This window comes from Aquila chrysaetos, chromosome 10 (assembly GCF_900496995.4).
Source record: "Aquila chrysaetos chrysaetos chromosome 10, bAquChr1.4, whole genome shotgun sequence".
Taxonomy (NCBI): domain Eukaryota; kingdom Metazoa; phylum Chordata; class Aves; order Accipitriformes; family Accipitridae; genus Aquila; species Aquila chrysaetos.
This window is the reverse complement of record NC_044013.1, coordinates 35,751,960-35,773,344: the sequence shown is the minus strand read 5'-3', so window position 1 is coordinate 35,773,344 and position 21,385 is coordinate 35,751,960. Positions and strand designations below refer to the sequence as shown.

The 21,385-nt window shown below is 41.2% G+C and overlaps 1 protein-coding gene across 11 annotated transcripts in view; it reads right to left on the bottom strand.

The window, feature by feature from the left end:
• CUX1 (cut like homeobox 1) overlaps nucleotides 1–21,385 on the bottom strand; it is a 284,036-nt gene that overhangs the window by 21,290 nt on the left and 241,361 nt on the right. For 9 of the 11 annotated variants that reach the window (XM_041126411.1, XM_030027002.1, XM_041126412.1 and 6 more), the window contains 2 exons: nucleotides 18,244–18,508; nucleotides 1,488–13,245 (listed from right to left, as the gene is read on the bottom strand). The exons of 1 other annotated variant lie outside the window; for it this stretch is intronic. In XM_041126411.1, the coding sequence (XP_040982345.1) occupies nucleotides 12,534–13,245; nucleotides 18,244–18,508 (977 nt within the window). In that variant the 3' untranslated portion in view covers nucleotides 1,488–12,533. Of the gene's footprint in view, nucleotides 1–1,487; nucleotides 13,246–18,243; nucleotides 18,511–21,385 lie in introns of those variants that run through there. One more of the 11 variants, XM_041126415.1, reaches the window with a different exon arrangement.

Below are 21,385 nucleotides of genomic sequence, written 5' to 3'. Positions count from 1 at the left end.
CACGTGTGTGATTTTAGTAGTTCAGTGCCGATACCGCCATACCTGAAGAAAAGCGCAGGTTATAAATACACAAATTAACCAATTTAAGTCATAGCACTTTAAAAGTGTAGATGTTTAGTATCAAGCTTAAAATGATTAGGGTGAAATTATACAAGATAATGCCATTTATAGCAATCAACAGTTTGACCAGTAGTTAAAAAGTAGGGGGGCGGGGGGGAAGTGAGTTCAACCTAGAACCTTTACATCATGTGGAGCAACCTGTCACAGACGTTTCAAAAGCAGAAAACACACATTTATAAAGAAATTTAGGCATTAAAGAGCATTTTCAATACATGTTGAAGAGTATCCCACCCACTCCTGCAGAACAAATCCAAGCTAACGATGGCAAAGACACACATGGAACGCAAACACTGACTTGGGCGAAGCGCTACGCTGCACCAGGGTGTCCGAGGGGGAAACCAGCTGGATGGAACCCGGCAGTGGCTGGAAGGGAGGGAGCGTACTGGGAACGCCCAGCCCGACTCCCTGCTCTCCAGGACAGCCAGCTGGACTTTCTGGGACACAACTACAGGAAATTTCCAGCCTGGCCCTCTAAAACTCCTCATGCCGCGCTGAACATACCTAATCAACAGGAAACTCAGCCTACAAGGAGGCAAGCAATACACAAGCTTACAGCCTGGTAGGAAAAATATGTAAGATACGTACTGCAGGAGATGATGTAAATAAATGTAGGTCCCTCAAAATAACCTCCAATTCACAATTCAAAAAGCAGACACGAGCACGCCAGGTAAAAGAGCAGTGCAGAGGCAAGTGCACGCACACACACACACACACACGCTCTACCTGAAACCCAGAGTATTGAAGCTAGAGATTTATTCTATTAGTTTTTAAAATATAATTCCACTGATGGATTACAACATCTGTTCCTTACCAAACTTCAAATTCTAGACTCTGTAAATACTGAGTATATTTATAGGAACAACATCTCATAAGGCACTAGAACAGGAATTTATATAAAGTATCTGTAAAAATAAACAGTGAGCCAAATATCTGCGAAAATTTTTACATTTTCATTTTTGAATCTAAAGCATTTCTGACCTCAGACAATGTATTTATTTTTTTAAGATTAGCTAATACACTGTTATGGCGCTCAAAACAACCCCCCTTGCAGTCTCAGACCCAAAATACATCTTTTCTGTCCGTGAAGCCAGGTGTCCACCTCCACTGCCTACAGCAGGAATCATCACACTTGAATTTCACTAAAAAAAGGATACAGTTTAGAAATCTGACACTTCAGTATTCAAGGTATTTAAAATATTCCCCCCCCAACTGATATATAAAAAGTAAATTTTCCTCCCCTGGACAAACACAAATCCCCACCAAATCCAGCCCCTTCATTCCTTGGACTTCACTGAAACAGAACCACCAATGTAAATGTTTGCTGCTTGGACTCAGGTCTCACCTTAATAAAGACAGCCCACGCGTAATTGTGTTTGTATAAAAGATATTTACTTCAATTATCACACCTAGGGTGCTAGTGAATAATAATAATAATAATACATCGTGTGAGTTTCATACAGTGATATTGCTTCTCCATATCATATAGGGACCGTTGTACAGTGCTGAGAACAAACATTATATGGCTAACCAAACAAAGACAGAAGAAACAATGCCATTCTGCTGACGGAGGGAGCGCTGCCCTGCTACTGCCAGCCATATAAACTCTTACTTTTATGTTTAAACAAATACCAAGAAATAAAATGTTACAAAAGATGAGTCACAGCAACACAATGTGGGCTTCTCAAAGCTACTTGTACAAAAAAATGACACTTTTTTTTTGGTCAATTGGGTCTTTGTGAGGATCTTTTTTTTTTTTTTTAAATCTGTGATTGTGAATATAACAAACAAGCTCTAAAAACATCTAAGACTTAGTGCGTTACAGAAAAAATATAAAATACTGCTAAAAATGTAAGACACCACAATACACGGGGTAAAAATTGAGCTTATTATTAAAAAAAAAAAAAAAAGTTCTCAGGAAAAAGTACACCACTTTCTGTTTGAGTTCATCTTGTGCTGTGTTAGTAGTCGGGGCATTTCAAAGGTCTGCCCATTATCATGGCAAGTAGTTATTGCACAAATGCAAAGAGTTAATTTTTTAATAAAAAAATGAAAAGGGACATGAGGGAAACAATTTAAAAAAAAAAAAAAAAAAAAGAAGAACATCTCCCCCCCCAGCCAGCCTCCATCTGCTTTGGAATTAACGTCCAAATTTGTACATTTGACATTCTCGCAGCATTTCCAGCGAGTGGGGCGCGCGGTGCCCGCTTTCGGAAAAGGAATGGTAGAAAACGCTTTTCAATACAGAAATGCATAGAGTATTCTGACAGGAACCACCTTTTTGTTTTGCAGAGGTTATCCAATAGTTACTGTCGGGCTTTTTTTGTCTCTTTTTTTTTTTTTTTTCCCCAGACTATGCCAGAAGGAAAGAACCTCGTGTGGGAAATTCATCTGATGGTTTTTAGTGGGACACCCTCGAAAGGCAAAGTGCAAATTTGCTTCCAAATCCACAGAAGTGGTGATGTGCCCTGCAACTAGCTCAGCACCCTCCACCTTTGCCCACTGCAAGGTTTTATCGTGGGGCCGGCTGGCTCGGCGCTGACCGGAGGCCCTTTGCATCGTCCCTCGTGCAGACACACGCTCCCCCGCGATGAGCAGGGGTCGTTTCTAGCGCAACGGTTTTCAGTTTGGCTTACGCAGCTTTTCTCTCGCTCGCTCGTGAAGTGTTACCTAGCCAGGGAAAGCCTGTCTGAACGTGTTTCGACACTGCAAGAAAACTAAACGACTCCTCCGTGACAAAGATCAATTCATAATGTGTATTTCCAGAGTTCACACCAGGAAAAGTTGCTGCTGCACAAGGTGTTTTTTTTTTTCCTTTTTCTTTTTTTTTTTTCCTCGACCAACTTTGAATGAGAAGAAAAATCAGCTCTGAATTCAGAAATTCAAACATATGCCAACAAAGATGAACATCACAGGAAACCAGTCTCTCATTTTAAATTAACACTCTCGAGTAAATCGCAATGTACTTTGACAAAGGGGCACTGCATCTTCATGAAATTCTCAGTAGAGGCTCTAGGAGGCTAAGGGTATTTTCTCTCTCTGTATATTTTAAGTCTCTTCTCTCACAACTGAGGCTTCTTATTCTCAGTCCTAAATTATTTTAAACTATTTAAATAATATTATTTATTAGGCATTTAGATAAAATACTTCTTTTAAACAAAAATGATTGCTCTAGAAAACACAACAGGGGCACAATGATATGGATACTGCAACGAGCCGACACCACCCCGCTCCATCGCTAGGATAGCCCAAACTTTCTCCAACGTCCGTTTAAGGGATATGTATACTCCTGTTGTGTTTATATCAAACAAAAACAAACCTCAAAAAAGAAACTGTTAAAATTAATCTCATAAATAGGAAATATTAGTTTGTTTTCCTAATTACAAACCACCTTTATATATTTCACCTTATGATGCTGTAGAGAGAGCAAGCTTGAAAAATAACACACAAGCGCTGGTAAGGGCTGAGGATGCCGGTGGGTGAAAGCCTGTTCTTTACAAAACCAAATTAAGACTGGAATGACTTTACAGTGCCTCGCCATCCAGAGACAATGCGGCTCTGGGCATGGAAATGAAGACAGCATGTATTACTAATGGCACAAAAGGACACGGTCACAGTAAGCGATGGCTGAAGTCCACGAGTGTTTCTTGAATGCTGACAGACCTACGAGTACGCCGGGTGAGACTGAGCCTTACGAGCATTAACGCTGCCGGGCGATGGTGGACGTTCTAACCCGAGACCCTGCCGTGCTGCTGGAGCCAACCCAGAGGGATATGTATTTTTTTTTCCCCAGGAACCTGAATTCTCATAAACTAGAGCTCGCGCTCGCCTGCGTTTGGTGGCTGGGACGCAAACCTCCGAACGCAGAACGAGAATTTCTATTGCACAAAGCCTTAATGCACAGTGTTTGAAGTGCTCGTCAGCAAAGGGGCAACTCGTGTCGGGCCACTGAAACCCTCCTCGATCGGTGTTTGCTCTGCATCCCCCCGCTCCCCCCCCCGCCCCAAATGAAAAGCCGCTGTGAATGCTGCAATCTAGATCACTGTGCTTTAGATTATTCTCCACAAAGAGATTAGGAAATAAGGCACATAGCTTTCCAAGTATAGAAAGTTTGTTGAACAGTAAATTTTAGGAAAGTAGCAAAACCTAAAAACTTAACGGGAAATGCGGTAACATACAGGATTTTGATGACATGCCTATTGAATGAAAATAAAATAATTTCAAGCTAAACTAAAATCTCCCCCCCCCCCCAAAAAAAAAAGAACCATGATCTCCATCTCTCTAGAGGACGCAAGAAGGAAATGGAATCCCTGATCAAGGAAAAAGAAAAGTACGATACAGATGTGACCTTGCTTATTCCCCACACACCTCCTTTACGAACTAGATGCTCAAGTACTCCCTGAATAGCCTGTACTAGCATCCAGAGGTAACTAGGTACTTTGGAAACACTTTTAAAGCTAGTAATAATTTACCCACATATAAATAATACATCAAAATAGCACTAAGGGTCTAATGTAAGCTAACAAAAGCCAGAGGAGTCTGATTGAAAGACTGATTGTAGAAAATATTTTTTGTAGTTACTTGGAGATAAGATTGTACTTCAGAGCAAGTCGAGTGCCAAGTTTTATTTCTTCTCTTGAAAACACAGATGCTCGCCTTCTAAGAGGAACTGCATAACAGAGAATTTCTATCTCAGTTCTAAGAATACTTGAGTTTTCAGCTTAGGGAGAGCAAGAATGAACTGCTTGCTTTAATTCAATACTTGGCTTAATTTACTGATCAGCTGGTTTTGTGATTGCTTTAAATATGCCTTTACTGTTCACCTTCCTCTGTATGTAGATATAGGACAGTATATTTTACATATGCAAATATCTGGCGTATTAACTTCCTGCAGGCCGTACTGAAGCAAAAGCTACAGACCAACTGTTGTTACAGGACGCTGCAGACGAGGTTTGACCCTTCCTTTCAGATTACTTGGCTTTTGCACATCTCAGACCCTTGGAATTATTTTTATGTATTCTGAACGTGATCTTCCCCCTCCTTGTTAGCTAAACCCACGTTTTTCAAACAATCCGATCTCTCAATGGCTAATCCCCTCTTTACAACAGGGAACTTCCCTGACAAGTGGGAAAATGGCATCCTCTACGCATCAAAAAACATATTGGTTTTAAGCCCTCACTCACCTATGCCCCAAATGATTTCACGAATTTGGCTGTAGCAATTCTACTGCACCATTAAGACCAAGCACGCAAATCCTACATATACAGAGGGGCTTTTCCATACTGGAATCATGTACATACACACATTTAACAACTCCTCAAAATGCATATTAATTACCCGCATAGACAGAAGAGAAGAACGCAACTTAATGCCGTTATTCTTGTTATCAATAGAGAGATTGCACTGTTATGAACATTACCACAGAATTACACAGTAACTATGCAAAAAGCAGGTATGTCACCATAACAGCAGGAAATTCCTGGCATGACTCTCCATTTCCAAGGATCTTTGGATGAAGATTGTACTATGCAGTACAAATATCGCTAAAATTCAAACAAAAAGTCAAAAGACACGATGTCATGGGGACTTCAGGCATCTACTTTTGCTGTACTGTTTCCTGCACTATTTCGTTATGGTTAAGAATTCAGTCATTCTCTGCACTTGGCTGTTTCAAAATATAAAGAAACTGAAATGATACTATGAAACCAACATTTTTAATAATAAGAAATCTACAGAACTGTGGCGAAAATGTACTAACATCACTGTGAGTAAAGCAAGCTTGAAAAATGGCAGCAATTTCCTTCAAAGAATGGCTGGACAAGGAAAAATGCAATAATCTTATTAATTTTTTAAAAGGAGGCATTTCCTTTTAATGCACTTCAGTGCCAGAACATGTTTGTGAATAGCAATGAAAATCAAGCCTGGGAACCAGTTTTTTCCATTCACAAAGTAGCTGTAGAAACGCAGGCTTCATAGACAGCCAAGGACTTTGGATCCCAGACACGGAATGCCCAGGTTTTGGGAAAAGCAGGTATGATGCCTCCATCAGTCCTTGGCCCTATCACAGGATGCTGGTGAGGAGGCTCACTATTAAAGTTCAATGAATGACTTTCTTCAACTGGAAAATGACCTTACAACTAATAACTTATATTAAATATGCCACAGTACCACTTGGCTGGGGGGGAAATCATCCCTGAGGAGAGAGATGGCACCACTTACATACCTGTTTTTAAGGCTTTTTGACAACTTAAGTGCACAGGCCTAATGCTAACCTTCTCCAAAAGGATAAATTTCACCTTCAGAGCATAAAAACTTTTTATCCTTGCATATTAATAGGGTAGGGTATAGTACATGACCTGGTCATGTAGGACAAATCAGTCCCTAGGCATAGCATAAAGGGCTTTTCTTGCTATAAAGTTCATTATTAACTATATTTTATATATGGCATAGTCAATGTATCCCATAAAAGAGATGGAGAGGAAAGAACAAATTGGTGAAATAATATTTCTACATTTTAGAGCTCAAATACGTATGTGAAGGAGACAGGGACTGCTAAATCACTTTTCAAACTAAGAAGGTTGAGCCAGAAAAGAAATTCAGATCTCGTGCTTTCCATGCCAGTGCCTCTCCTTGCAATTTAAAACCATCTGGCAAGATTTTAAACTGCTGAGAAAAAAAGTCTTTTGTTTGTACAGAATTTTGAAATTATCTTTTTTTTTTTTTTTTTTTTTAAATAAGTTGATTGTATATGCAACATGAAGGAAGAAAATGTCGATGTTCAAACAGTGGGGCAGCAGAAAGTGCAAGGGGAAAGTAGCAGGCCAACATATGAGTGAACTGAATACTGCTTTGCAGCTGTTTTATCTGTGTTGAGTTATATTTAGGAATGAGGCTATAAGCAGCTTGTCTCATCAGGGCCAAAACTGCCACTCACTCACAGGAAAGACTTGATTTGGTTTTAGTGAATGTTAAATCCAGCCCCCACCTAAGAACCAACTTTTCTTCTCCTATGTTTCTGATAGTCTTCAAGAAATGCTCACAGCTCAGCCACACACAGTGGCTTTACGACAGAGACTATCCTAGGATATGTACACTGGGTGAAGAAGAAAGAAGAGATAATTTAAGAAACGCACTTGTTAGAAAGAGACACAAATCAAGCAAAAATAGTGCCCACCATCTGCATGTTAAAATGTCACCGCTTTACTTTCGGTTTGCAACAAATTGCTAAGATTACCGATCTCTTTGCAACCTTGCTAAAGGCACTGGTCCAGATTACTGCGACATTTCAGTTTAAATAAGCTATTTTGGACTTAAGTGCAAAGAAGTGTCCAAAACCAATTACTTTTTTCATGTATTCTCATAATTTATATATGGTCAACTTTTTTCCCCCCCTGTTTCTAACTTGCCCTGTTTTTGCCAGGAGCATTTTTATTTCATGTAAGTTTTAAGAATACTTGAAATTAATAATTTTAAGATGGAAAATGACAGACTTCTGACAGCAGCTGTGCTAGTGGGGACTGCAATCACTGTTAGCATTTTCCATTATTTCATTACATTACTTGATCAGATTTCCCTCAATCCTATTTTATGTGTATTTATCAGCTTTGTAGTTTGAATTACCACCAGAATGATGCACTTCTCTAAGTATTTCTCCCATTAAAGGATTGAAAAACAGCAACTTTTAAGTAATTGGATCAGAAAATATTGCATAGAATTCTGTCGTGTCCATGAACCCCCTTCTCTACACCATTCCCATATGAACAAGTTACATAAAAATAATGCAAAGATCTTTCACCTAAGGAGAAAGGCACATACGTTTTTTCTCTTTTTAACCGTAAGACAGACCTTTCCTATTACAGCAAGGAGTTTATTACTAAAGGACTCACTAATTCATGATATGGGCAGAGTGCACTGATACAGGTTCCTTTAAAGAGTGGCTCTATTTATAGGCATTTTACAGAAGAATAAATAAACCAGTCAGATTTTATGGCATCAACAGCAATTGTAATTAAATGCATTTCTGCCAATAAACATGTGCAATTCTGTTGTCTGAAATCTGTATCCTCAAAAATGGAAGCATATCGACAATCCCATTGTATGACCCCTCTGCCAAGGGATACTCTTCCCCTGCTTTTAGCAAACAAAGTACTACACTTTTTTCCTTCCCTAACCATCCAGAGAGAAAAATCGACAATTTTAACTGCAGGATAAAGGTATTTCTGTTAAAATAGCCTGGGCTCTTCATCCACAGCTTTAGTAAGAGCATGGAACTAGAAACAGAAAGAGAAAATAAAAATGCTTTTAAAGAACCTCAAGAAAATACAGTCTGGCATTACAGATTTTCTGAAAACTGCCTGTGCTTTTTATCCATCAGGGAAAGAAACATCGTCAGCGAGGGCTCTGTTGCCACGCTCTGCGCTCTACAAAACGACTGCCCCGTTGAGATGAGCCCCACGTCACACGTGCCTGAATAACACCTTTTCCCTTCCCATGTGATCAGTGACCCAAGAGGGTAGAAAGCCACCCTGCTACTCTTTGGCATTTCTTCTCCTCCAACTTTTCATACTTTTCTTTTAATTAAGTAAAAAAAGTTATTCCAATACACGTTTTCCTAAAAGCTTGACTTCCAAATACCACACTTGATCAGAAATACAGCTACAATGTTTCAGTGTTGCTGAAGTTCAGTCTCTAAACCGGGGAGGTCTCTGCCAGTTTGGAAAGCCAGTAGGTAACTCATCTCCAACAAGAGAATCTCAGCAGTAGTTCAAGCTAATCCATTTTACTTTCCACTGAAACAGAAAAGCAGCTGTGACCTTGGCTAAAAACCGGGAACAAACAGCTGGGAACATCACTTAAACTCTACAAGCTCGATCTGAGGGTGTTCGTCTGCCCGTGCCCTTAAATAAGGTGGTCACTAAGGAACCCAAAGTGACTCCCGGCAGGACGGCCCGGGTCACCCCAATAGCATCTCAGCAGGCTAATCCACATTCAACACAGACCATTAAATATGAAACAACAAAAGGAGCTAAGCCATTAATAAAGTGCCAAAAATATAGGAAATACTGACAGCATTTTATTTGATTAATTTTATAATAGATACCAATGACAACCCTTGGCAGGATGGAGTGACTTCTGACTTATGAATGCTGTCTTTATCCAGCAAAATTACATGATTCAAATGTAATAATGGAGCTTAGAATTAACAGTTAGTGTTATAAAAGAAAGATTTCCTCTAGGGCAAGCTACAGATATGCTTTTAAAAAATCATTACAGCATTAAAAACTGGGCAGATGCTAAAGAATCCTAAAGAACTAGTGGAAACCTGAAAAGCAAACCAAAAATAAACAGAGAAAAAAAAGATACAAGTTTCAAGGCACTTTCGTATTGCTTATTAAGAAGAGAGATTGACCTTAAGTGCTGCATTTGCGTTCAACCTGTGAATACAGTTCTGCTGTTGTATAACGCAGCAAGAGCTCTCAGTAAGCATCATGGAATGCAATCATATAGACACAGGCACAAGAACAGTTTGGGGAATATTAATTTAAAAAAAAATTGTCAAACAGAAAAAAACCACGCTATCGAGAAAGCCGAGAGTAACCACTTGACTGCATCAAGCACCTCGATCTCAAATCAGCAGACAAGGACAGTAGAAACAGACTGGCAAGTGTATTGCCTAGAACTAATAAAAAAAATCCAACCTGAACCAAACAACAACAAAGAAAAAAAAAATAACGAACATAAGAAAATATCTGCATCTTCTAGACAGAAGTTTTGCTTCTTTGCTGAAGACACATCTTGTTATGACTTCTATTAAGGTATGTGTATTTTTACCAGGACGTGCATTTATCGATGGAGCTGTGCTTTGTAAGTCAAACCAGGACATCGTACAGATACAGAGAGGTAACACTTTGCTTCACCACATTATTTCCCTCGCTGGCCGTTCCCGCGGACTAACTGCACTCCAGATAAGAAGCCGTAACCGCTTCCAGCACGTGCTGTCACATACTGGTGTCTGTTATTACAAATTGTCTCCTCAGCTCATGACAGAAAGGGGCAGTTGCTCTCTCTGTTTCTCAATTTTAGTTTTGCATCACAAGTCCCCAATTACCCAAGGAGGTATCCTGAAACAGCTAGCAGTAAAAATAGGAAATAAATCCCTGCCTTTCAGCCTCCTAGAGCCTTCTTTTCTTAATCATGAAAAGGATTGATTTTAGTGTACTGATTCTTAATTTGTGAAAACTTGCGCTAAGTGCTGCTGTTGCATGTTAAGAGACTGTAAATGAAATACATAAGTTCTAAAACATCATGCAAGAAATGTGGTTTCACATCTTACAGTCAAAAATCCTACTAATGAATTAATACAAGCACACTGAGGTGTAATATTGGGAACATACCTTTAAAGTCGGAACTCCTCTCCCCATCCCTCCCTCCCCCAAAATCAGAAAAGTAATATTAATTAAACTTAAGAAGTAATGAATGCACCATTAAAGTGTCATCAAAAAGATGCTGACCTAAGACAAAAGTTCAATGATACACAATACGGTCAAAAAGTCTTCAATCAATAATATACAGTATGACAACTACATCTTGTAAATTATACCCAATACTGCCGGCAGTCTATCCCTCTAAAGAATATTTGCCCCCTTTCATCCCTTCCTAACAATCAGATAATAAAATACAGCACCTATAAATAAGCAAAAAAAAATTATATATATATATATTTATATATATATATATATTCCGAAATCATCTATTGTTAGTTTTAAAGATATGGCAATAAAGGAGTCTAAATTAGCAAACTTGTAGAAGCCATAACTGATAAAACAGCTTATTGAAAAAAGGTGGCAGTAATGCACTCTATGTGTGCACAAGTACGTAAGAAAATACACAGACGTATAAAATTGCACGCACACACTCACGCACACACATCCTTCCACGCACCTCTATGCTCACGCATATACATATAGACAACAGGAGGAGTTAGAGACAAGTTAGAATTTGATTTGTACTTTGATCAGCCCTAACCTGTGCATAAAATAATGGAAAAAGGCTGTATTTCTGCAGCGCAGAATGGTCTAGACTGGGACTTGAGAGCACAAATGTTTTGGTTTGGAGTTTGGGCTATTTCTGTCCCGGTAAGAGCCCGTCTGGTCATTGCCACGTACTTTTTATCCACACAAAAACAAGCTTCCCACAACTAAAACGTATTTAAAATCAGTGCTTGTGGTGGGAAGAGAGTCAGTAAATGGCCACCAACAGCAGGAAAAGGTCTCTATCTGAGGCAGCTCCAGTCCCCTCTTAGTGGTGTGTGACAGCAATCGTACACGTGAATTACATTTTAATCGGTTCCAAGTAAGCTGAAAATTTTGGGTTACGGAATACGCCCCCAAAGTAGCAGGCTGAAATGTTACTGGCCAACATTTTTTGAGCAATCTGTCTTTACTGAAAGGAAATTCTGTACACTACGAACCAAGTGAAATGATCAAGTACATGCTGTTTCTAAGTTGTCTCCTAAACCTCCTAGATATGAGGTCTGATCAGCGTGCTCTGTGGTTAGAGGTTAAAAAGCAGATTATAAAATACCTAGATTCAGATTTTTTTTTTGTCCTGATTTGGCCTAAAATGGAGTGTATTAAACAAATTCTGGTCTGCAAAAGACCAGAATCAGTTAAAGCTATGAAACAATGTGCACTACGTGTCAATATTCTATTTCACTTACAAGAAAACACTAAGTCAGCTACCACAAATTAAGATATTTTCCTGATGTGACTTTTTTTTGTTTTGTTAAAAAATATGTGGAGTAAATGTGTTTTTTTTTTTTTAATTCAAAGTTTCAAACAACAAGATTCTTTTCTTTTCTTGAAAATATGTAGGAATCCAAACTAGTGTGTTTAGAGTCGGTTGACTGTGCAATCTCTTAGTGGCAACTGAACAGCTACAAAAAACTTTCTTTTTTTTTTCTTTTTTTTTTTGAAAAATCTCCCCTTTTTTCCTGGTTTAAGAAGATAATAGTGTATTATCGCTCTGTAGCCATTAGATGGCAGATAAAAAGCCCCCTTTTAATATGTGGGTTTGATTTTTTTTTTCTTTTTTTTCTGTTTTTCTTTTTTTAAAGCCCACACCAAAGAGGAGGGCACAAGGCAAAGCTGTATGAGTTATTCCAGAAACTGTGGAAATCACTTAGGGCAATAATAAAAACACTTCAGGGTACAAAAAAGCTTGACTACACATTTCAGTTTTCTTCCTCGAAAACACAAACATAAATTGGGCTTAACGCTCCTTTTTGTTTTCTATATGCACCTTGGCCTATGGCGTTTTTGCCCTGTGGCCCGCAGGGCGGTTAAGTGCGCAACACAATAAAACCAGTAGAGGTCCAGTTTCACTTCCCAGCTCTCCAGAGTTGGGCGAGTTTAATCTCAAAACTCCCACTCGACGGCCTCTTCTCGACTCGCGGCCTTCTCCAAGCGGTGGATGATGTTGTTCAAGTTCGCCGCTTTCTTTTTCCTCAAGGAGCTGTCTCGCGTGTTCCTGGAGCTCGCCGCCTCCGAGAAGCCGAACAAGCTCTGAAGAGAGTTGGCCTTCTGCGAGCCTGTGGCCGGCGTCGAGCTCGTACTTGGCACACTGGAGATTTTCTCTGAACTTTCTTTTGACTTGTAGGAGCTCTCCCCTGTAAGGACTGAGGTGGAGGCAGCTGAGGTAGAGGCATCCCCTTCCGTGGCAGAGTTTGGCAGTGTCTCCAGAGCTTCTCCCGGGCGCTGCGATGCCGGCGGAGAGCTCTGGCGCGGCGCTCTGAGCCTGCCCTCGTCGTCGGTGTCCTCCAGGCTCTCCGCCTGGAACGGCTCCGCTTTCTCCGAAGACCTGGCGCCTTGCAGTGCCTCTTCCCCCGCTTCGAAAGCCGACTCCGCTGGCCCTCCCTGAGACTTTGTGGTTGCATTGCTGTACTCATCCGCCTCCGGGCCACTCGGCTTTCCTTCAGGTGGGCCTTCTGCGTCCACGCCGTCGCAGCTGTCTCCCTCGGAGCTGTGAGCGGCCCTGCTGCTTCTGGCGGAAGGAGAGTCGCTCGACCCAGCCTGGCTCTGGCTCCCGGCTTGGATCTCCTCGATGAACAGCTCCCGGCGGATGCGAGACCTAGGAGACAGGGGAGAGGGATGGTGAGTCTGCCAGGGGTCACTCGGAGCCACCCTGCTCCACCAGATAGGCCGTTCAAAATGCCCTTTCACCAGACGCCATTTTGTCTCGGCTACAGGACAGCCGCACCAAGCCGGGTCAGTGGAAGCACTCACACCCCCAGACCCAAAGGACTGACTGAAAAGGCATTTGGAAGAACATGAAATACTGTCAAGGTGCTCTTAATCTCCTCTTCCCCAGCCACACGCCCACTGCAAAGCCTGCTGTGCTAGAAGGACGCAAGCTGCAAACCCCAGACTGCCCCAGGGGGTGCCCCACAGTCTGTTGGGAGGGCAGGCAGTCGCAGCTGGGGTTTTGAGCAGATAAGCCATTTCTGGTAACTTCTGCAGTGCTTAGTGTTGAGACTGACCCACCTCACTTCAACCAGGATTTTGTGTATTTATTGTAAATCTGATGTTGACGACTGCCCCTTCCAGTAACCACAGCAGGCATTATGGAATAAAGCAAAAATATAAACTTTATGCAGGTAATCAATTTGTACTAAAAGGACTGGTGAAAACCAATGGCAGATCACCCTCCCTTTTTTTGCAAGTTTAAATTAAGTAGCATTCATAACTGTATGCTCAATTTTTATAGCACTGGATGTGGCTTAAGGGACAGAGATGAAAGGCTCTGCAGTCTCCCATTCCCACTAGAAGTCTGACGTCAGAAAGGTGAAACTTCGTAATACGCTGGACCAGAAAAGGGATGATTTTAAAAATCTGAATACATTTCTAATAGGTCCAGAAGAAAACGCCTTGTAAACACAAACCAATTCAGATTTCTACTAGAAACGAACCACAATTTGCCTAAACTAAAAACAAAACAAGGAAAAAATCTGGACAACCCCCTTGGTGGTCTCCTGGACACCCAAGGGGAAACGAAGATGAAACAAAGTCCATTGTTCTGAAACCACTCTGGGGAAGCACAGCCTTTTGACAAGTTGTCAGTCCATGAGCTAGTCTGACTTCTGCCTCATTTTTTATTTAAAAAATCGATTTCAGAACATGAATAGTGACAAGGCAAGCAGTGCATTTCAAGGGAATGAATGCACTCCATGTGTGGTTAAAATTGCCTGGTGTGCCACCTTGCGCCTCCTATTACTTGAGAAGTGTGCAATAATACCCCAAACACACTACCTTTGCCGATTAACTTGGTCCTTCCTCCCTCTTCCTTCTCTGTTTAGGAGCTCCCAATATCCTCCCAAGTACAGAACAGTTTATGAAAAAATCTTAGGGTCTAGGCTAACTCTTTCTCAGTACTGCTCTGTCAGTAGGAGAGGTTATGACCACTGTTCAGGTCCTAATTTGCAACCAAGAGGGAGCCTCAATGACCTGTGGTCAGGCATGAGACTACAGACACAGGGAGAGTTTAGCAAAAATTTATCTTTCAGAGTGAAGATAACACTTTTGGTTTTAGCCAGGGAGAACTGCTAAGGGTCTTGCAAATCACAAGTGAAATGCTGTCCCAACACTGATGGCTGTACGAATTTTTCATTTTTCCCTAAACATGCTATGGAAGACAGCACACAATGGAAAAAAATTAGGATAAATGCAGAACACCATCTGAATCCTGCTTTTGAAGCTAATGATATTATTGACTTACTTGAAATGCAACAGAGTATTTCAGCAGTACTTGCTGACTCTACACTTTTGAAGGATTTAGGGGGTCTGTAATTTTCCCTAGGAGAATATTATTCACCCAACAGAAGACCACAGGTGCTAACATTAATGTTCTATTACCAGGTGCTAACATTAATGTTCTATTACCATTAATTGCATGCATCCTGCAACATTGATTATCAGGCTCTATTTATGCCTATAATCTCCCTGCATGGACATTGATCCAGAACACCCTGCTTCCGTAACATTCCCCAAGTCAGGAGAGGAAACAGGTAAGAGCTTTGTGCCTGCATAGCATTTAAAATACCTCAGCTCCAGCAAGACACTGGATGATGACATGCTCACTGAGTATCTGACCACAGCCCTACAGAATACAGGTTCAATGTCTGTGGAAATCCCCGGAATTCACACCCAATATATTGCTTCTGGAATCTAGTCTGGCTCCTGATTAACACAGTAATTAAATCCCTACGGTAAAGAAGAACTGGTGACAGCAGCTAGGAAATTCCAGAGAGCATTCCTCTTGGTGGAAGGGGTTGGCCTCAACATCAACACATCCTCTTGGCATTCATCAGTGTAACTCAAAATATCAGAGATCTCCTGCGGTAGATGTTGAAGTTCCCTGTACAAGGCTTCACACAACATCTAAACAAGCACAAAGCTACAGTTCATTGAAAAATATGCCCAGAGTAAGAGCAATGAAATTTAGGATCCAAGAGCGCTAGATTACAATTCAAGAAAGTTTGGTTTAATTCCTGATGCTTCTGTAGTATCATCTCTGTGACCTTACTGAATTTATGTGCCAGTTTCCACATGTGAAATGGGATAGAAATCCCTACCTCCTACTCTTCTGTACCATTCTTAAGACAACAGAGCCTCAAACTCCGATGTGTCCTCTATGTGCTCCACTAATGCAAAGTGAGGTATATTTATTTTTATGTTCCGAGAGCTATGTGATTGGCTATGTTCTGAGGGCTATTGGCTATGCAAAGCCATAGACTTGGAGAATTTTGCAGACATGTCAAAATCCTTTACACTCATTTATATTCTGAAGTGAATTATTTCTTTGCTGCTGAGGATTTTTTTTTAAGTTTCTTTTGCTGCAGAGAATAAATGCTAGTGCCGACTTCCTATCTGGTGGATATAAAGGTAGATTCTGCTGTAGCAACCAGCTTTGGAAAGTGAGGTTTGGGCTGAATCCCAAAGGAAAAGCATCACTGCAACAGGATTCCCAAGCGACAGGAACAGAAACTTGTCCAAATCTGTAACCTGCCTTACCTGAAGTTACTTTAAAGAAAAATGTGTATTAAAGAATAACTAGATGGTCTGAGATGTGGAACTGCTTCTGTATGAAGACTCTTCAGTTTGGAAGAGAAATGGCTGAGGTAGAGTATAAAAGAGATAAATAAAGTTAAGTGTGGCCTGGAGAAGATGAAGAGGGGAAAGGCTACCCATTTCTTTTAATACATGAGCTGCAGAACAGACAGACCCTGTTCCCTGAGCAGAACATGTAACTTGTACCTCTTCTGCAATGTCCTGCAAATGATTTAAGAGCACTTCATGCATGAAAGCTAAGAAAATTATCGTACAGAGGAAAAGAACAGGCATGTGTTTTGATTTTTCAGTAGTGGCAACCGCTCAGAGCACCGAGGGCTCCGAACAGGCTTGAAACATCTCTTTAAAGTCCTGGAGACTCAGCAGCACATCTGGGAGCAGGTCCAGATCACTCAGTGCTGTGAGGCTTGTGCTACCCACCAGCCTATAGCACCTTGTTTATACATTTTTTATTTTGTATACAACTGTCAGCACCTAGTCTACATTAATGTATAGCTTGGTGTGGCTAAACACGCTGATCAATCATGACTTGTCACGCTTTCTCGCAGCACGCCTAAACAGGAGATCTCATGATAATGAGGAAGATGACACATGCCACCAGTGCTCCTGCACTTGTCTGCGTAAGTGAGAACAGCACATTTTGCTGTCAGGCCGAAGGGAACATATTTTCATAGGCATTCCTCCAACTTGTGTATAATTGCCTAGAAGTGGGAATTGGAAGAGAGGCCTGCATTTGGAGAACTCTGAGCAGTGAAAGAGGCTGCATCTGTAGCAAATTCAAGTCAATGAAATTCAGTGTAAATATGATTACTTGTTGGTTATAATTTTTAAATTTTATATTGTTTACTATAAACATTATTTAACTATTGTGCATAATATTTATGAGATATCTCATTAAACTGTGCTGCTTCTGCTTCAGCAACTTCCCCATTAAAAGCTGAGAACGGCCAAAGTGGAAAATACCCTTTAAATGTTAGCAGTTTCTAAAAACAAACAAGTTTAGCAATCTGGACTAATTAGGAACATTACTGGCTTTGAGTGAAGGAGCAGAACAGTACTAAATCTGGTATCTTAACTATACCTGTTCAATATTCATTAGCACAAATTTCTTGGAGAAAAGTCTGCTGCACTAATTAAGATTCCCAATCCCAAGCACAGTCGATAATAAGTTTATTCAAATCCTTGTAATTCTTATATGCCATTCCAGCATTGTTTCTTTTTATTCGTGTCTCTAGGCCAAAACCTACTTCAATGGTTTAAATGTGGAGAAGGTTCCTTCTAATATGAGAAAGGAACTAAACTGACCAACATCTTATTTCATTTCAGTGGGATTCAATGATTTAATCATAACAATGAAATAAATCTACGGCCACAACTGACTTCAGGGTTATCGGTTCTCTGTCCTTCGTGACTGTGCAGAGCTTCCCAGAAATACAGCACATGCTGTGCCTATTTTCAGAGCTCAGTGACTCAAGACCTAAAAGAAAATCCTCTTTTTGTCTTTATGTGGGAAAATTATATGATGAAAGCAGTGCAATTCTGATGCCATCCAGTAGAGGACACTTCCAGGCCCCCCCCCCCAAGTGACCTACGCATAACACCCACAACACACACCTATTTGTACATATATGCTTGTGAGTCTATGTCTGTGTGCGTGTGCATATGCAAGTAAGAAAGACCAGTCTTGCTTACTGCAATGGGAGTTATAAATATTCAATAGTGGACATGTCTAAATCCACACCCATCCCAAAAGCGAGACTTTCTGTTTAAAAGTACTACTTACATCAATATGTGAATATTGCTATTCCTCAGGGATGACTTAAAATTAGTCTGGAGCATTAGCATTACTGTTAGTTAGAACCTCCCTGCTGTCGAAACTGTTCATTTTGTACAACCGCTCAACCCTAGCGGAAGCAGACACAGTCTGCTGAAGCAGAGTAGTGCCCTGCCAATGCAAATAAAATAAATCCTTTATGAGTAGGGCTCCCAGGAGATCTCATACCTGTAATTGTGGAACCAGTTGATCACGGTGCTGGTCTTCAAGTTGAGCTGCGTAGCGAGTTCCTCAATGGTTTTTGGTGATGGGTATGGCTTTTGCTGGTAGGCTCGTTTCAGAGCTTCTTTCTCTTCCGGTGCCAGCACCACCCGGGGCTTCTTCAGCTGATGCTGCGGCTGCGGGCTGGCTCCCTGGCTGTAGTCTATTCCAGCGGATGAGGACTCACAAGACTGACTGTCGCTAACAGAGCTGTGTCGCCGTTTCATGTAGGCTGAAAGAGAAGTGCATCGGATCATCCCCAGCTGAATACAAATGCAAAATCAATGAATATACGAGCTGTGGAATAAACGTGAAGATGACAGGTTGTAGATGCATGGATGGGCTATTCAGAGACAACAGAAAGGAAGGGGCATCATCAGAGATCAGAGGAAAGCAAATGTGGGGAGGATGCAAGAGGCAGAAAAAGAAGAAAGAGGGGGAAGAAAAGAGGGTAAATCGACTGGAAACCTGCCAGAGTTTTCTGCTCTTTCAATGAACACGGGACATGAATAACAGGGTTCAGTTAACGTGACTTATTTCAAATTCACTCTTCCAAGAGTGGTGAACTTCCACATAGGCACCTGATTAGGACAGTTATACTTCATGTCAACTTAAATAGCTTTGGTTGTTAAACACTTAAGGTGTACACTAAGGTGTCTCTAACACGTAAGGTCTCTGAATTAAAAATACGACTATGGAAGTTGAAGGCAGCCACAGCCACGTCTCCAACACACGATGGCGCCCGGAGCCCAGAGATCCCAGCGATGGGCTGAATAACCTGTCAGGCATTTGCTGCTTTTTCCTACAGATCTTCGTTATAGCGGTGACAGGTTATGAAAGAAAAACAGCCCACAGCATCCTCCTCCCCTGTGCAAGGCTCTTTCAAAAATGCATATACTTTTAAGAAAGCTCTTGCTGCACTGACGGAGCTCAGTGAGGCTGACGGCAGAAGCACGCAATACCACCGCTGACCCTCCTTCCCGACAGGGACTGAATTATCCTGGCAAATACTGCAAGGAAAGAGTCCCAGCAAACGCTGTCACTGACTTGATTGATCTACACCGGGCAGAGAGAGGTGGGATTTACTGCACCTGGCAGTATCATGCACAAGCATTGCTAATGAGGGGGCTGAAAACAGCAAATATAGATGAATCTTGTCAATAAAATATTTAATGGCCTGTTAAATACCTTCTAGATATTTAAGAGTTTAGGTATTCAAGAACTGCAGTTTGATAACCTTGGCTATTAAGTTCCAGATTACACCAGCCTGACATCAACGTAGCAGGCACTAGATCTCCAACAGCCAGGAGCTCCGATCAGAGCCAGGTACCCATGTGGGGCACGTCCCACTGGTCAGCAACCAAATTCTTCAAAAAATAAATTTCTCTCTCCCCACAGCTCTGCCTTTAGGCTGAGCGTGCACAAAGAATAAAAATTCAATGCAATCAAATAAACTGAAATGTTCAAAGCCCTTCTCACACAAGCCAACTTCTCCTGGCAGAGCTCCCTACAGGACTGGCTAGGTTTTCTGTCTCCACTGGGTTTCAGCATCCTGTCCTCTACACAGTGGTACATCCAGTGGGACCTTTTTACACTGTGTCTTACTATCATCTAAGCGAATTTTGAACACACTCTGTAACCTTTGGGGGTATCTGCGTGGCCCTCATTTTGTTCTTCCTGAATATGACAGATTACCTGTGGATTGCCTACTGTGTAAGATCACTCATATGGAACAGAACGTGAGTTGCTCATGATCCATCACTCTGCCATGATACAGTCTTGCACGTGTTTGAAATAACCATAAAAAGCAATGTTGGTTTTTTTTAAAAAATAAACTGCATTAAAAAAATCACCTATTCAAGTTGTTCCAACAGGATGTAGAGCTGCAAAGTGACCACAGGTAAATGCATTATTTCAAGGTGACCTATTGGCCTTATTTTTGCAGTCTTCAAGGAACTGTTACAACCTTCAACCATGGAATTAATCATTCCAGCAATATAATCTCACATTTATATAAGATCTTTAATCTCAAAGACTCCCAGGTGTTACTTCAAACTTGCATTGACATCCAAACTATATACAAGGTTCCCTTGTCTCCTTTGACAGCACAACCAAGAGGGCTGAAAGACAGCATCTATCACTTCAGCAACGTGCAGCAGCTTAAAGGAGGCCACGAGACAAAACAGAACCTCGCATGGAAGATGTAAAAGGTGTTTAGGCTATTTCTAACTGGAGTTTCTGCAATTTGGTTAGGCGACTGAGTTAACACGAGACACCCATGTATCGGGATGCTCTGAATCTGCTTTCTCTGCTCTCCAAAGGATGGCATTTCTGGCAGGTCAGAGCTCCCATCTTTAGACTCCTAAGGACAGCACAGAGCTATGATAGCTTGGGAAAAATTTCATGCCTTAATGTCTACCTCTGCTTTTGTAACCTCACACTGGGATCACAAAAGGTGCAATGGCTTATTTGGGTCTCTCTCATTTGAATGGAACAAATTCTATAAATGCATGTATTTCCTTAACATAAAAATAAAGAGAAGGATGTCCCACTGTTTTGTCATAAGCAATTGCTTTCTGGAGGATAATATATTATCAGAACAAATTTCCACTGGGCCAAAGGCACAATCCTGGCATTTCACCACGTGCTGAACTAGCACCTAAGCTTTAGGCTTTAATGGTGGTCTCTGGAAACTTTAGATGATGTTTATAAAAGCTTTTCCTTTTTAATTCTTATTTTAAACATATGTGCTGCGTGTAGACAACATAAGGAGATCATTCAGCACATCTGCAGTGACAGCAAGGCTCAAACTGGAATCCAAGTCGCAAACACACTTGATTTTTGGAGAAGTTTGCTTTTTGTCTGTGATTGGTTTCCACTTCTCAGGAGACCTATGAAAAAAAACCAACCCCAAATGTAATTTGGGCAAAGGTCTGGATCTGGGTCTGAGACCAACTTGTCAAGGCCAGCTGTATCCCCTGAGTTTTACTACCTTTTTTCTTCCCTTGCTGTTGCAAACCCAGCATCACCGTGTCCCTCTGGGAAGACTCTCCAGCATGTGCTCAGCTACAGACGCAGCAGACACTATTGCAGGACTAGTGGCTGCCCA